The sequence below is a fragment of the Dipteris shenzhenensis genome, chromosome 20, assembly GCF_047967505.1.
Source record: "Dipteris shenzhenensis isolate YYH24624 ecotype China chromosome 20, Dip_SZ_1.0, whole genome shotgun sequence".
Taxonomy (NCBI): Eukaryota; Viridiplantae; Streptophyta; class Polypodiopsida; order Gleicheniales; family Dipteridaceae; genus Dipteris; species Dipteris shenzhenensis.
In genome coordinates this window covers 9,582,714-9,599,484 of record NC_141615.1, presented here as the reverse complement: position 1 = coordinate 9,599,484, position 16,771 = coordinate 9,582,714, and the positions used below count along the sequence as shown (strand labels likewise).

Here is a 16,771-nt window from a genome sequence, read left to right as displayed (position 1 = left end):
AGAGTCCAAAGAGAGTCGGTGAGAGAGGGCAGCCGTGCTTCACCCCAATTGCGCTCTCGACCCAATCCGATAGACCGTCTGGAGCATGGACCCTACCTCTAATTGACTCATATAAGCTCATCATACCCCAGATCAACGTTTCTGGGATCTGCATCTCCTGTAGTCTCCTGATCATACGGGATCGTGGGACAGTGTCGAAAGCCTTTTGAAAGTCTATGAAACATGTGTAGACTTTCTGATGTCTGAACCTCACCTCAATGACAGCCCTCAGAGTGAAAATGTAGTCTAGAGTAGAGTGTTGCCTCCTGAATCCTGCCTGTCCTAGTGCTCGTTGCCCCCGTGCCTCTGTATGACTGCTGATCTCCCTCTCTAGTACCGATCCATAGATCTTGGCTAATGTGTGTCCATCATGAGGGTGCAATAGTTCCCAGTGTCCATGAGGTCTCCTGCTTTGTGTATCGGTACGATAGTGGTGGTGCTCCATGCTGGTGGGAAGCCGTGACAAACTGCAAGGTTAAATATATGTGCAAGAATTGGGGCAAGAACCTCCTGCCCATGTGCGAAATGGTCTGTCTAGAGGTCTTCATGATCTTGTGCTTTCCGGTTGTGGAGCCGGCGAAGTGCAGCCCACACATTTTGCATAGTGAATAGATGGCAAGTAGTGGGCCTGGGCATAGAGGACATGTCTGGCGAGTGTCTACCTCGGGACATCATATAGGGAGCATGCATAAGTGTGCCACACTCCTGGATCAGTGATGGGGATGGGTGGCTTCCCCTCCGAAAGAAGTCCCCATCGAGTGGTCGGGTCTCCTCCTCGAAATGATCTGATGATCTCATCCATCCTATGTGTGAGGAAGGCTCGTCTCTTGCGGTGTGTCAGCCGTTGAAAGATCCGTTGTGCCTCATGTGATGTCAACTGACCCAAGGCTGGCTCCAGTGTGAGGTGGGCTTGCATCTCTCTGCACTCAGGGCTTATGAGACAAGGGTGGCTGAAGCGTGGGTGAGGTCTAAATCACCCTCCAGTAGGGCCGGAAGCTCTCTGGCTAAGTGACACACATACATTGGATCAAGGGCACGGTCAAAGTGGATCTGGGTATGGGCTGCGGTAGGAACTCTCCTTGTGATTGGCGTAGTAGCAAGAACACCGAAGGCCAGATATGAGTGGTCGGCTTCGAGTGGGGGGGGGGGGGGGAATACAGTGAGGTCATGTGTCCATGAGACAAAAGCCAATGGGCCCAGTAGGTAGCCCACTGTGCTAGTCCTGCCTCCATGTGGGAAACATGTGAATCCCCTAGATGATGGCCATCTCTGAAGGCAATTGTAGATGATGAGATCGTGAACAACTCCCAGCTCAAGCAGGTGTCTCGTCCGTATGCTGTCACATGTGAGGTATGTGCAGAATTTCTTCGAATCCCAAGCTTTGCTGCATCTAACTCTGGCATCATGTGGGGGTCTCTCTCATATGTGAAGTCAAGTAAGCCCACTTGCCTATCCCTTGTCCTTGCATTGAAATCCCTAAGAAAGAGGGTGTCTCCCTATCTGGAGAACTCTATGATATTGTCATGTATCATCTCATAAGGGTTGTGTCCCTATGTAGTGACATCATGACCATATGATGATGTGTCTGGAGGGAAGTAGCATACTGCAATGAAGATCGGTCGGCATCTAGCAGCTGTACTCGTATCCACATATGACGTGCATGTTCCTCTCTTCGTACCACAAATATGAGTGGTCTCAAGTGTCTTGAAAAGGACAGCTACGCCTCTAGAGCCTCGTACTCCACTATCTCTTCTTAGTTCTCTCCTATGAGCTGACTCCCAAATGTACCCTATCACTGTGGGCAGCCCTCTCTCTGGGCTCTCATGTGTCTTAGTGTAGAAGACGATGTCTATGTCTGTGAGAAGCCACCTGGGTCGGACCAAAGGGTCCCATGACAGTTCCATACAGCCATACTCAGCTTGTTTTGTGCACTCCCCTCCCAGATCTGACACTGTCATAGCTCCCCCTCTTCCTTTTCCCCTTGTCGCTTATCCCCTCTGTCAGCTCTTTCCCGGATAATCACTTTGCCATCCCTGTAGGTAGCCCATTTCCCTGCTTCCCTTGCTGCCATTACCCGTGTCATGCCTTCCCTTCTATGTTCCTGCTAGAGAAGGGTGAGGTCATCACCCAAGTAGATTTTGGTCCCCTTCAAGGATGCTCGCATGCTCATGAGGTTGGACCTATCTATTGCAGTCCAGAGTTTCAGCACTAATGGTCTTGTTGGTATCTCCGTCTTCCCTACCCTCCAAGCTGCCTCACATGTAAGGTTGACTCCCATTCTACTTTGAGCTCATCCATAACTTTGCTGCCTCCATCTGATGTTATTTGCTTGCCCTTCATGTCTTGTAACTCAGTCCCCAATGTGTGTACTTTGTCTTGTAGCTTGGTCTTCTCATTTTCCCATTCTGCTCTCTCCTTCTCCCATCCTTCTTTCTTGGCCTTCTCCTTCCTCCATTCTTCTTGTACCTTCCCACCTTGTTTCCTAATCTCAGCCAGTGTTTTGTCCACATGCGCTTTCTCAGCCAATAGGGCCACTTTGGTGGCCTCCAAGCTGTCTATTTTTTCTATCAACACGAGGCAGATTTTGTTGAGGCATGTGACTACCTCTGTAGTGCCTTTGTGAGCTGTCCCTGTAGAGAGGGCTGCCATGGCTGTCTCCAAAGCTAGTTTGCCCCATGTGTCTTCTACTCCCGCTCTTGTAGGCATGGTGTTTCAGCCAATTAAAAGATAGTGCAGTAATTATTGGCTTACATGGACTGTGTGTTGCTGATCTCCAAGCGTGTTGCTTAATCTCCCTCTCTCTCTCTCTCTCTCTCTCCTCTCTCTTAACCTCTCTCCCCTCTTCTCTCTCTTAATCTCTCTCTATCCCTCCTACTCTCTCTCTCTTTCTCTCCCTCCCCTCTTCTCTCTCTTAATCTCTCTCTCTCCCCCTCCTCCTCTCTCTCTTTCTCTCCCTCCCCTCTCCTCTTCTCTCTCTTAATCTCCCTCTCTCTCTCCTCTCTCTTAACCTCTCTCTCCCCTCTTTTGTCTCTTAATCTCTCTCTATCCCTCCTACTCTCTCTCTCTTTCTCTCCCTCCCCTCTCCTCCTCTCTCTCCCCTTCCTTCACATTTCCTCTTACGTAGGTGCATTCTAATGTTGCTGAAGCTTTCCTTTTCCTGTTTCTTGCAGCCTGAGGCACTTTCTTGGAGCAGCCAAGGACAACCAAGTAGGTCGATGTGGAGGCGTAGCACCCAGCAGCCTCCGTAAGGCTTTGTGGTGCACAACAGGGCTTCCATGCAGCCAGCTAGGAGGCTAGGGGCTTAGGCGTTAGGCTGGCGGGGTGGTCTAGGCTAGGCGCTAGGTTGTAGGTAGGTGCTAGGGGTGGTGGGGTGAGCTGAAGGCTGGGGAAGGTGACTGACGGATGGTGGGGTGAGCTGAAGGCTGGGGGAGGTGGCTGAGGGGTGGCAGGGTGAGCTGAGGGGCTGGCAGGGTGGAGCAGCGAGCTGGAGAATGGGGCGGGGCGGGGTGGAAGGGCAGGGCAGAGGGGCAGCGAGCAGGAGCGGAGGAGCAGCGAGGCGGAGCACAGAGAGAGAGAGAGAGAGAGAGAGAGAGAGAGAGAGAGAGGCTTATTAGCATTAGCAGAAGGGCAAAGAGGCCTATGAGACCAGGTCAGATTATATTCTGCGGAAAAACACCACTGATAGGGGTCTAGAGGTTTCCAGCACACCCCTAACAGTCCAATGTCAAAATCGGAACTGAATGTAGGAATAGGAATACACTCCATGTGCTGTAGGTATTCCTGTCACTGTGTCATCCATGAGTAATCTGATCTGCATGCAGGCCTGACTGGGGTCCCATTTGGAGTCTTGGTGCCTCTGGAACTTGTACAAATCTCCTGCTGTCATCATCTACTCCTTGCATTCGTGGGTATTGTGAAGCAGCCTGATTTTGTGATACGGCAATGAGATTGGCTTGAGTGGGGCGGGAGCTTATTGAGCCTATGTCCCATCTCCTGCTGATCTGGCACCTCTGGAGGGTAGGCTTGGGTCCCACGATCAATGATCCCTAGTCAACGGGCCAGATCTTTTGTGAAGAAGAATCTTGTGACTGAGAGAGAGAAAGCAAGAAAGAAAGAAAGAAGTTTATTAAAAGTATTGGAAAGACCGAAGGGTCTATGAGACTGAAAGAACTTGATACAACAAGCTGAAGGGGTGAGCCTCTAAATGGGCGTCAACACCCACGACGATTACAAAAAAGAGCCATAATCATAATGAGACCAATACATAAAAAGAGAAATCTGCAAAAAATTTGATCTCATGGAGAGGATGGGGACTGGTGACACCATGGTGGGCGTCTGGAAGCAGGCGGGTATGTCGGGCCTAGGGGGGGTCATCGCTGTGCGAGAGTAGAGAGAGAGAGAGAGAGAGAGAGAGAGAGCTCCCTAGTTATGTATTTATGAGAGCAAAATCTGCCACCAATGATGTACATTTCAGGCACCAATGTCCACAGCATGTGAATCCGGCTGAGTTCTTTGCAGACCTTATCTCAATTGACTACAGTTCGCCTGAGAATGAAAGTGAAACACGTGAACGTCTGGACATATTAATTCATACATTTGCCAAAAAGAGATCTGAAGATTACGATGTTGAATTACAAATCCAAGATGGCTCAGATAAGGCAGTATCAACTGACATAGCAAAAGCATCAACGATTTCTGTCAAGAAAATTGGTTGGTGGAAGCAGTTCAGATTGTTGCTAAAGCGTGCATGGCTCCAGGTTTGATACTCTTGCTATACTGACAAAATCTGACTAATTGTGCATGGAATTTGTCAATTCTGCATATATTTGCACCTCTGTCAACATTGACACTAGCTCTGATGGTGAGCAACTACTGTACTTGATGATTTTGTGGTAGTTGAATTTCTTGTACTTTACAAAGTCCCTCTTTTTGTCCTTGTTGCTCAAAATATGTGTTGTTTTGTTTTTTGGCAGGCAACTCGAGATGGGCCTACAAATAAAGTCCGTGCAAACATGTCCATCTCATCTGCGATCATATTTGGGTCAATCTTTTGGAGACTGGGGCTGCTTCAAACATCCATCCAAGATCGGATGGGTCTTCTTCAGGTTGTTGGAAGTTCTGATGCTAAGTCCTTTTTCTGCAATGGTCACAAGAATACACAAATTTGAAATGCCCATGCCCATGTTTGATAAGTGTATTTTCCCTATTCAAGTTTTCAAATTCCTTTTCCCTTATCAACTGAGTCTATGATGGCTTCATTTTGCCATAAATTACCTTATTTGCTGCCAGTGTGAATTTTTTCCAGCCATTGATAAGCCATATAGTGTGTGAATTCAAAATTTTCTCTCTTGCATGCAGCCTTCTCTGGAATTTTACTAATGTAATTACATTCAGGAGCATGTGAGTGCTTCAAATCTCACAAGCTATTCAGATTGGAAGCGATCCAAGTAATCAAAGGACCTAGGCTATTTGGGGAAGATGGATGTCTGGGATCTTTGTATTCCTACTTATTTTAGAGGACTCTTTTTTACTTCATGAGGGATCTATCATCTTTAAGGGCTTTGATGTGGAGAGACTTTGCAATAAGAGCAATTGCTGGCATTTCATTTCATACTGTTAACTCAAGAAGTCAATTTATTCATGGCATTTGCTCCTGAATTATGACGGGAGGACTCAGTCCCAGCCCTTTTCTATGTTTTTCTTCATATGTGACTGGCCCTGAACCATGATGTGAACCTTAGGGACATGAGGTTATCTATTGTGAGTTTACTTCTGTTGTGATGGTAGGTCTTTGACTGACAGAAAGCAGACCAATTTGCAAGGGAGAGAGAACTTACCTCCAGAAAAGTTTTCTATTTGAAAAAATAGCATTATTGTCAACGTCAAACTCAGTAGCTGTTGCATGTGAGGAAGAGGCCATGAGTTCATGCCTGCATTAATTTTTTGTGGCAATGTACCTGTGAGTAATCATGTCTAGAACTAGCCTCCAGAGGCTGGCCCATAGATGGATCCGTGTGGCCTTGGGAGTTGATTTGCCAATATGTTAATGGAATGGGCATACCGGTATGGCATCCAGGCAGGCACCTATCAGAGGGTCAGTTCGTTTCGCCTAGTGTTACCAGTGTGGTGCTTCTAAATGAACATTGTGCAATAGGGAAGCTGTTGGCATGTGATCCTCTAGGGGCATTCTCTGTGACAGGTTTGAAGCTGCATGAGACGTTCCAAGTAATTCCTTTGGACCATGCAATTGGAGGAAATTCTATTGGCTAATGCATTGTGGCGACCATGTGGCGAGAGCATACAAGACGATCCCATGCATGAAGACTGGCTCTCCTTTGTAATCAGACGTTCTTGAGCTTTCGAAGTCTTTTCGGCCTGCGCCATCTTGGTAGAAGTATGTAGAGGCTCTCAGAGTCAGTAGAAGGTGTGAGTCACCACGATGTAGTCGTGAGTGTCTTCGCCAGCAGCTTAGTTTTGTCCCTGGAGCTTTGTGGCAGGAAGTAGGGTCCCTAGATAGAGTCACACTTTCTTGTAATCCTGCAACAAAGCCCACAGGCATGAGCAGGAAGGTCCATGTCTGTATCATGTTGATTTTCATTAATAGAAGTCGTTTCTCTTATTCTCTGTGTCGCATAGCTTACCTCTAATTCACAACTCTTACATGTGACTAGTCGTGATAAGTAGTAAATCTGTGAGCATATGTTGGTGTTCGAATTCGGATCAAGCACGCTGAATTGCTCTTGTGATGTCTTTATCATGTAAGCAAAATATCACGGCTGTATGCATACCTAATTTCTAACAATTGGTATCAGAGCCAAGCTTACCGTGAGAACCTGTGAGTACTTTGTGTGATGAATTTGTGTCATAAAAACTTGCCGAGGTGTCAAGTTAGTTCGAGAGGTCTTTGAAGAACCTAGAAGCACACTGGTTCAACGACTTTGTACGATTTTGATAAAGTTGGGTCTCGGTCGGTACTAGTGGACCTGAGAAGTATTGCGCTCATCAGTTATTGATCAGATGGAGTCGTGGAAAAAGGAGAAGACTGAAAGTTCCTTGCTGAGATTTGATCGCAGAAACTTCGCTACTTGGCAAGTGTCAACACGCCTTCATCTCATGCAGAAGGGTTTATGGGGTATCACCGCAGGCACTAACAAAAAGCCAAAGGATAATGAGCCAGACAAAGTTGCTCTCTGGAAGCGAAGGAATGAGAAAGCTGTCGGTATCTTGGGTAAAGCTTTGGGCTCTGATTACTTTCATGATCTGGATGTGTCGAAGAACGCTTCAGACAATTGGACCACCATAGAGACTTTGTTTGGCAAAAAAATGAGACACTCCAAAATCTTTTCTCATGCAAGAGCTATTCAGCTTTCATATGGGTGAAGGTGAGAGTCTAGGTACGTGTTTGAATCGATTTCATTAGGCTCTAAAGTAGATGATCACGACGAAAAAGCAATTCTCTTGAAGGCAATCTCTGAGAGGTATCCAGATTTAGTGCAAATTATCTGGGTCAGCTCAAATGATTTGAGTTCGATGACTTAGTATCACTTCTTCTGAGTGAGGACCGGCGTTTAAATGCTCAAGAAGCTGTCGGAGAGCCAACATATGTGGTCACTAGCAAAGACAAGAAATTGGGAGGCAGCAAGGTTGGCACAAAAGGCAAAGAAGTTCTAAGATGATCGTATTGTGGAAAAGAGGGTCATGCCGATAGACGCTGCTACAAAAAGGCCTATGATTCTCAATCTAAGCTGAAAGAAAAAGCGTGTGTGGCTGAGGAATCTCCTCCGACAGAAGAGTTCGCAGGGTTTACAATGGAAGACAATCCTCCAACAGAAGATGACTGGGCATTTTAGGTTTATCTGTTTGAGTTCTTGTAGTTATTGGATTATACCCTGTGTGGGTAGTCCTGTATTTATCCTGTGCCCTTTGTGGGTGGCAGCTGTTTACCATGCCTTGTGTAGGTGGTAGCGTTTTTCAAGTTCTTGACAGTACGTTGCTCAGTCTTGTTTCTGTTGATTATCCCCTATTCGGATCATGAGGGGGATTGTTAGGGGCATTCTCTGTGACAGTTTTGAAGCTGGGTGAGACGTTCCAAGTAATTCCATTGCACCATGCAATTGGAGAAAAATCTATTGGCTAATGCATTGTGACGAGAGCATACAAGACGATCCCATGCATGAAGACTAGCTTTCCTTTGTGATCGGACGTTCTTGACCTTTTGAGGTCTTTTCGTCCTCTGCGCCATCTTGGTAGAACTATGTAGAGGCTCTCAGAGTCAGTAGAAGGTGTGAGTCACCACAATGTAGTCGCGAGTGTCTTCGCCAACAACTTAGTTTTGTCCCTGGAGCTGTGTGGCAGGTAGTAGGGTCCCTAGATAGAGTCGCACTTTCTTGTAATCCTGCAGCAAAGCCCATAGGCGTGAGCAGGAAGGTCCTTGTCTGTGTCGTGTTGGTTTACATCAATAGAAGTCGTTTCTCTTATTCTCTGTGTCGCATAGCTTATCTCTAATTCACAACTCTTGCATGTAACTAGTCGTGACAAGTAGTAAATCTGTGAGCATATGTTGGTGTTCGAATTTGGATCAAGCACGCTGAATTGCTCTTGTGATGTCTTTATCATGTAAGAAAAATATCACGTCAGCATGCACCTACTTTTCTAACAGAAGCCACTTGGAGCAAGTATGTGTCACTCATGGGAGCCCCAATAAAGGTGACGGGATGGATGTAGAAAGAAAGGAAGAAAGAAAGAAAGGTCTATTAATGTCTGTGGTAGACCAAAAAGTTCTATGGGAACCAAAACCAGCTATTACATCTGATTTCCTAAGTCAATGGAATGCATAAGGCAGCTCGTGGAGTGCGTAAATCAGCTTCAGGATTATTACAAAACATAACTATGTTCTAGTCCTATCGTAGGATGACTGTCATTACATCAGTTTAAGACTGAGTCCTTAGGCTTAGCACTTCACTTTGGTAAGTTCAATGGTCTTTTTTTTTAGCTGGGTCGCGGTGATCTCCTCAGATATACAGATCCTTCTGCCTTTCAGCTAATAGGAGAGACAAAAAGAAAGTTTATTAAAGACTTGGAAAGACCAAAAAGCTATGAAGACCGGATGCAACGAGCTGAATGGGTGGAGTCTTTAAGCAGGCATCTGCACAGCCGGCAAGTACAGCATATAACATAAAACACTAGTACAAAGTATTCGAGCCCATGGAGAGGGCAGGAGCCGCAGTGTGGCATCACTGTGGTGGTCCTCTGTATGCTGATTGGCAGTGGAGCTAAGTCCACAAGAGAGAGAAGTAGAAGTAGAAGTAGAAATTATTATCGTCCACGGGGGGCCGAAAACGACCCATGGGACCCGAACGGTGTACAAGAAAAGTCTCCTCCGGTGTGGAGGGGTCAAGATTTTTCAAGTTCTTGACGGTACAAAAAGAGGCGGGTAACAAAAGATCCTAATGCTGCCGGCGAGGCAGTGGAAAGGACTGATGTTAACTGTGTGGAGTCTCCCAGTAACTTCCAAGAGAGAGAGAGAGAGAGAGGTATATTGGAGTCTACAAGAGGCCAAAGCGGCCTATGAGACCAAAACCAATACATCTGTAATTGATGGAGTCTCATCAGTGAAAGAGAAAAAGACAATACTAGAATCAACTCTATTCTAACTAGCGGTAGAAATGGAATGAAGAGAAAAACTCTATAGATCTAAAGTATATGAGATATTGCTCTGTAGGCCACACACACACACTTTTTTTTTTTTTTGGTAACACACACACACACACACACACACACACACAGAGGACGTCACATCAAAACGTACATACACAATGAGGGAACTAGGACTTATATTGCTCCCCCCCACATTATTTCCTTTTTAGCCCTCTCTGCTCCCCTTTTTGCCCCTAGGCTACGAACTATGCCTTTTCTCTGTTACGCTCTAGCCGAGGTAGCATGACCTCGGAAGAATAAGTCGACATTTCCCTTAAAGGATCTATCTCTGTAATATATGTGTTTGCGCTTCATGTAAATGATCGGGAGGGATTTAATGTCAAGGTCCTAGGTGAGGGCTGATAGCACCAGACTAGATAGATCTAAGACCAAGGGCCTAGTGCTAAGATTGTGCCTAGGGGCAAGGAATTAAATGCATCCCAAGAGAGGGGTGAAATGTTGCATTAGGAAGGCCCTATATAGATGACATGTGGCATCTAGATCTATCTAGGGAATTGGGGTTTGCTAAGGCTAGAGAGAGAAGAGAAGAAAATGATTCATGTGATTTCAACGTAGATCTCTGTCTGGCTCGTGAGCCTTAGTGAAATATGGCTGGGAGGAAATAAATGGTGCTACTCCCGTGATCTTAGAAGAGAGAAAAACAGAGAGTGTTTTACAATTGGTATCAGAGCCGAGGCTACGAAGTGGAAAGGCGTGGAGCGTTGGTGGCAAATCACCCGACGGTGACCTTCACGTGATGTATAGCGTGGGATCGTCGAAGTACCTGTGTGCCGTGACGACGAACAGCGAGGATTCGTGATGGTGCCTGAATCGACGCAGTGTGCTACTCGTCCAACGGTAGCCTTCGCGTGATGGATAGAGGAGCGTAGGGCCTTGAACAGGCTAGGCAAGTGAAAAGGCCGCACAATTACAGACCAGCGTCGAGGGAGATCCAACGCTGCTGACGATGCCCGTGATGATTGGCGCTCACGTGGAGATTCCAGACTGTTGGTGAGGGGACGCGTTGATCGCAGCGTGCTGACGACGAACGATTGGCACTTGTATATGCAAGTGTGTCGTAGAGCGTTGGAACGGAAGGGTCCTGTAAGGCCTTGACGATTGTAGTCCGTGATCGATCGTAGATCAATGGAAAGTTCAAGGGGAGGTGCTGGAACGAGCAGCAGCAGCTCGTGAGCGGCGAACAGGAGCGCCAGTTGACGAGCAGTGGGCCCGTAGTCCAGATTTGGCGCAGCGAGCACGTAGGCGGTGATCGGGAGCGGTTGACAGATTGGTGTGGTTGGTTGGAGCACGAAGGCATAGGGCCCACAGGCTTCGGGATATCTGGCTACCTCGACCCGTGACAGTTTTCGATTGATTCCCTTAGACAGATTTCGATCAGAGTTCATAGACCAGGGGGCTCTCTGTCGCTTCTGTCAATTCTGTGTTTTCTTCTCTTGATTTAGTTTGTTGATGCTCCGCTTGCATAAGAGTTTACAGTCTACGATGCTATAGGGACAGATTATGCCTGTGCAGATGCCTGTATACTTCAGTCTGAGTTAATTTGCAGGAATTTCCCTAGTATAGGGAAAAGCGGGATTTGGATATATGCCTGTGTCAAATGCGTAGTTAGTGTGCATGTCAGATTGCAGGTATTCCCTAGTATAGGGAATTGTGTTAGAGTGTCAGTACCCTGAATCGTGTAAGCGTGTAATACAGTGTTCTAGCGGTGTTTATTATATTTAAAAAAAAAAAAAAAACCCCAAAACAAAACACCTATTGAACTGAATGGAAGCAGAAGAAGGGGCTTCCAGAAGGGACCCTGGTGAGTCAGGAGTCCGGCCGACCCAGCAGGGATCGCGCCCAGTAGCTCACACTTTATCTGGCAGGATTGCATTGCTGGAGGATGCCTTGCAACAGTTGTTAGCGCAGCAATTACAAGCCAACGCAGGGCAATCTGAACTTAGGAGAGCGTTACAGAGTATGTCTGCCAGACCTTCTCGAGAAGAGAAGGGAAAGGCTCCAATGGAACTGGAGTCTAGTGTCCATACGGTCGAGCCTAGGAAGGCTAAAGTGCCAAATATTGCCAATTACAGACCGGAAAAGTATTCTGGTCGGATGAACGACCGTAGCTCCGATGTCATTGAGACCTGGTTACACAAATGGGACGAGGCGTTCGCCATTTGTGAGATCAGGAATGACATCAAAAAGATCCGCGAGGCCACCCATATGTTTAGTGAGGCAGCGGATCGGTGGTGGATTAAACAACAAAAAGATGGCATAGCATCCACTACCTGGGAGGGGTTTAAAAGAGAGTTCAGGAAACACTTCTTACCTCCTGACGAGGCATCCCGAGCTTGGGATCAATATAGGAACCTTCGTCAGAGAAATTTATCAGTGGCAGAATACACTGATAAGTTTCGAGAGAGTGTAATGAAGGTTGATGAACCCCTGCCTCAATCAATCCAAGTGAAAGATTTCATATTTGGATTGAATGATCGAATAAAAATGGAAGTTCGGGCTAAGTACGCGAACACTCTAGATGATGCAATAGCTATAGCCCTGAACTACGAGGATGCCAAGGGCAGCAAGCCAAGTGGGTTTGCACAGGTCGGAACCCAGTATGGGTATCCGAAGAAATCTGGGTTTAAGAAGAAGTGGGCTAGTAGAGGGAGTGGTTCGCAGCCGAGTGGTCAAGCCAAGCAGGCGAGACCGGCTGAAACTCCTAAACCAAGTACCACCATTGGAGTGAAGAGGAAAGTAACCCCAATGGCAGCCCGGGCTTGGTCTAAATCTCCCTTGAACCCAGAACAGCGGGAAAAAGCGAGGAGAGAAGGCTTGTGCTTTGGTTGCCTTCAACCTCATCAGTGGAGAGATTGTCCACATAATAAAGATCGTCGGATGGCTGAGATGGTGATCTCAGAGTGCGACATGGAGATGCAGGGAAGTCCCAGAGCGGAAGAGATGCAGATTCAGCTAGCAGAATCTTCTCAGAGGTTAGTACCTTGTTTGTTCTGTGTGTCTGTTGCTAAGTTAGTGACGAGTGCACCTGATAACATCCTATCTAAGCCCGCAGCAACAGGGTATACAGCCTTCAATGATACGGAGTTAATTAAAATGAAAGGGCAAGTGGCCAGTCATGATGTCATTGTGTTGTTTGACTCAGCGTCAACTCACAATGTGATTAACTCCAAGCTCGTGAAGAGGCTGAAACTAAAGACAAGTCCATCTGACTATGCGTACACAGTCAGGATGGCAGATGGAAGTTCAACTGAAGTATGGGACCAAAGGGTTACCCAGTTGGAGCTTCGGATTCAGGACTATGCTGAGAAGCTTGATTTTGAAATGACCAAGCTTGCTCATGCGGATATAGCCCTGGGAATGGCGTGGCATTCTAGGAAGAATCCAGCCATTGATTGGAAAAAGCACGTATATGAATTTAAGATGAATGATGTGCTTTATGTCTTGCGAGGTGAAAAAGATATACCTCAGGGACCGTTGGTTTCCGTGATGGAAATCAGAAAGGCTCAAGTAGAGTTTTTGTACCTTTGCACAGCATCGGTAGAGTCGGTGGATGATTCTTCGACTAGCACTGATGTTACGCAAAGTGGTGAGATGGCCAAGCTGGCTAATCTTATTACAGAGGAGTTCTCTGAATGTTTTAGGGATGAACTACCTTATGGGTTACCTCCAGAGCGGAAAGTTCAGCATAAGATTGAACTGATCCCGGGGGCAGAACCTGTAAATAGACCTCCCTATAGGATGAGTTTTACTGAAGAGGCGGAGGTGCGTAGACAACTGGAAGAATACCTCAAGTTGGGGCAGATTCAACCAAGTTTCTCACCTTTCATGCTTATGAATGATTTACTACGTCCGTATATCGGAAAGTTCGTAGTACATTTCATAGACGATATCCTGATATTCAGTAAGAGCGTTACTGAACATCATGAACACTTAAGGATAGTGTTCAGTACTTTGAGGAAAGCCAGTCTTTATGTGAATAAAAAGAAAACTATACTGTGTATGGTTAGGCTTGAGTATTTAGGGTTCATAATTACTCCACAGGGGGTAGAAATGGATCCGAAGAAAGTGGCTGCGATACTAACTTGGCCAATCCCTCAGAGTCTGACCGCGTTGCGATCATTCTTGGGATTTGTCCAGTTTTATAGAAGGCATATCAAAGGATATTCCGGAATAGTATCGCCATTGACTGGTCTGACCTTAGATAAAGTACCTTTTATTTGGGGACAGAATCAACAAGAAAGTTTTAACACCATAAAACAAGCTGTGGTCTCAGGACCGGTGTTAAAAATAGTTGATCCCCATAAACCATTGTTCCTAGAAACCGATGCAAGTGGCATTGTGGTAGGAGCAGTCCTCCTTCAAGAGGGAAGGCCAGTAGCCTTTGAAAGCAAGAAGCTTTCTCCCTCTCAAAGGAATTGGCCAACTCATGAATTGGAGTTGTATGCAGTTATCCATGCTTTGAAAACATGGAGGCATTATCTGTATGGTTCAGAGTTATGTGGATGTAGATCATGATACTCTGAAACATTTTTGTAAACAACCTGACTTGAGGGGCCGCCAAGCTAGGTGGGCAGAGCTCATGCAGGAGTTTAATCTAACGATTCGGTACCGAAGAGGAAAAGACAATAAGGTTGCTGATGCGTTGTCTGGCATTATACACAACCTGAGTTTCACGGTATTAGAGAGTGCTCTAATGACCGAGATAAGAGAAACTCAAAAAGTGGACGAGTTTGTCCAGAGCTTATGGCCTAAGGCTCATGTGTTAAAACCCGGGAAAAGTGAAAAGGATGACCTGGCATCCAGAAAAGGCCAAACTTATGCAAGATATACCATAAGGGATGGTATGCTAGTTAGAAATGGCAAGGTTGTAGTACCTGGTCAGAATGATCTCAGGCAGAGAGTCATTCGACAATGCCATGATAACCCGTGTGCGGGACATCCAGGAGTCGAGAAGACATATGATCTCGTGAAGCGAGATTTCTTTTGGCCAAAGATGAAAAAGCATATTCATGAATATGTGACACGGTGTTTCTCGTGTCAAGTAAGTAAGGCCGAGCGGGTGAAGCCACCCGGACTTTTACAGCCCTTGGAAATACCACTAAGTGGGAGAGCATTTCCATGGATTTTATTGTAGGGCTACCTGCAACACAAGGAGGATACAATTCTATCCTTGTGGTGGTTGATCGTCTAACCAAGATGGCTCACTTCATTCCGACTAGAGAGTCTGTTAGTGCCCCGCAAGTGGCGGATTTGTTTATTAGACATATATTTCGTCTGCATGGATTGCCTAGATCCATAGTGTCAGACCGAGATGTCAGATTTACCGGTCATTTCTGGACTGCGATATTCGAGACACTAAGGACTGAGTTGGGAATGAGTAGTGGGGATCATCCTGAGACGGATGGTCAAACGGAGAGAGTCAACCAAACTTTAGAGGATATGCTGAGGGCATATGTGTCATTGAGGCAACATACATGGGACAAGTGGTTGCCATTGTTGGAGTTTGCCTACAATGATAGGAAACATTCATCTACTGGGTTCAGTCCGTTTGAACTGAACTATGGTCATAGACCAGCTAATCCAACTATAGTTGGAGTACCTCAGAAAGTGCCTAGTGCCGCGAACTTTGTAGTTCAGATGCGGGAGATGCTAGCACTTGCGAGAGCCAATATCCGCCAGGCTATGGATTAGAGCCAAGGCGTATGCGGATGAAAATCGGTCTATAAGAGTATTTGAAGAAGGAGAAAAAGTTTTTCTCGGAATTCCTTCGCACTCGAAGTCGTTGACTTCAAGAGAGTGTGCTAAGTTATCACCTCGATACTGTGGGCTGTGGTTAATTCTAAAGAGAATAGGCAGTGTAGCCTATAAACTAGAATTGCCACCAGGGTGTAAGGTGCACCCGGTTTTTCATGTTTCACGCTTAAAGAAATTTTTACATACAGGTGACTCACTAATCGAAGGTGTGGTTTTGTTTCAGGAGATAGAGGATATTGCAAGGCGCAAACCAACAAGAATCGTGGACCGAGGAACAATGCAAATACGAAATCGAAAGATACCCACGGTGTTGGTTGCATGGCATGGTCAGCCTCTATCCGAAGCTACCTGGGAATCCGTATATCAGTTGCGGAGAGTGTTCCCAGACTTTATCATCGAGGACGCTGATGTCTGAAGAGGGAAGGAATGTTACGCTCTAGCCGAGGTAGCATGACCTCGGAAGAATCAGTCGACATTTCCCTTAAAGGATCTATCTCTGTAATATATGTGTTTGCGCTTCATGTAAATGATCGGGAGGGATTTAATGTCAAGGTCCTAGGTGAGGGCTGATAGCACCAGACTAGATAGATCTAAGACCAAGGGCCTAGTGCTAAGATTGTGCCTAGGGGCAAGGAATTAAATGCATCCCAAGAGAGGGGTGAAATGTTGCATTAGGAAGGCCCTATATAGATGACATGTGGCATCTAGATCTATCTAGGGAATTGGGGTTTGCTAAGGCTAGAGAGAGAAGAGAAGAAAATGATTCATGTGATTTCAACGTAGATCTCTGTCTGGCTCGTGAGCCTTAGTGAAATATGGCTGGGAGGAAATAAATGGTGCTACTCCCGTGATCTTAGAAGAGAGAAAAACAGAGAGTGTTTTACATTCTCCCCCTCTTATTACAGCCATCCCTTCCCATACAATTTTGCCCTCAAAATTTTACTCTGTGGGTGTCATAGAAGCGTGCCAGAACAACAAGTGCTGCTGTTCAACCTTGCAAAAGTTGGGGTTCTCCTGCACAATGCTTTCTGGCTGTCATAGTTTTTCATTCTCCGGGAATCCCTTCCACCTGATAAGGTACTGAAGGTATACCTTATTACGAAGTACCCGATATTTGAAGCCCAAAACGCACCCGGGGATGTAGAGGATATGGCCTTCCTCATCCCATAGGTGGCGACTCTAAGAGAACATATACGTTTTGGCCCACACGTGGTTCAGCAATCATACATGGAACACATTGTGGATCCTGGAGGAGGGTGGC

The 16,771-nt window shown here is 46.3% G+C and overlaps 1 protein-coding gene across 1 annotated transcript in view; it reads left to right on the top strand.

Moving 5' to 3' along the window:
* The window catches only part of ABCG7 (ABC-2 type transporter family protein), a 33,276-nt gene that overhangs the window by 12,322 nt on the left and 4,183 nt on the right, over positions 1-16,771 (top strand). The window contains exons 6-7 of the mRNA XM_087391511.1: positions 4,514-4,796; positions 5,013-5,144. Coding sequence (XP_087247637.1) covers positions 4,514-4,796; positions 5,013-5,144 — 415 coding nt within the window. The remainder of the gene's footprint in view (positions 1-4,513; positions 4,797-5,012; positions 5,145-16,771) is intronic.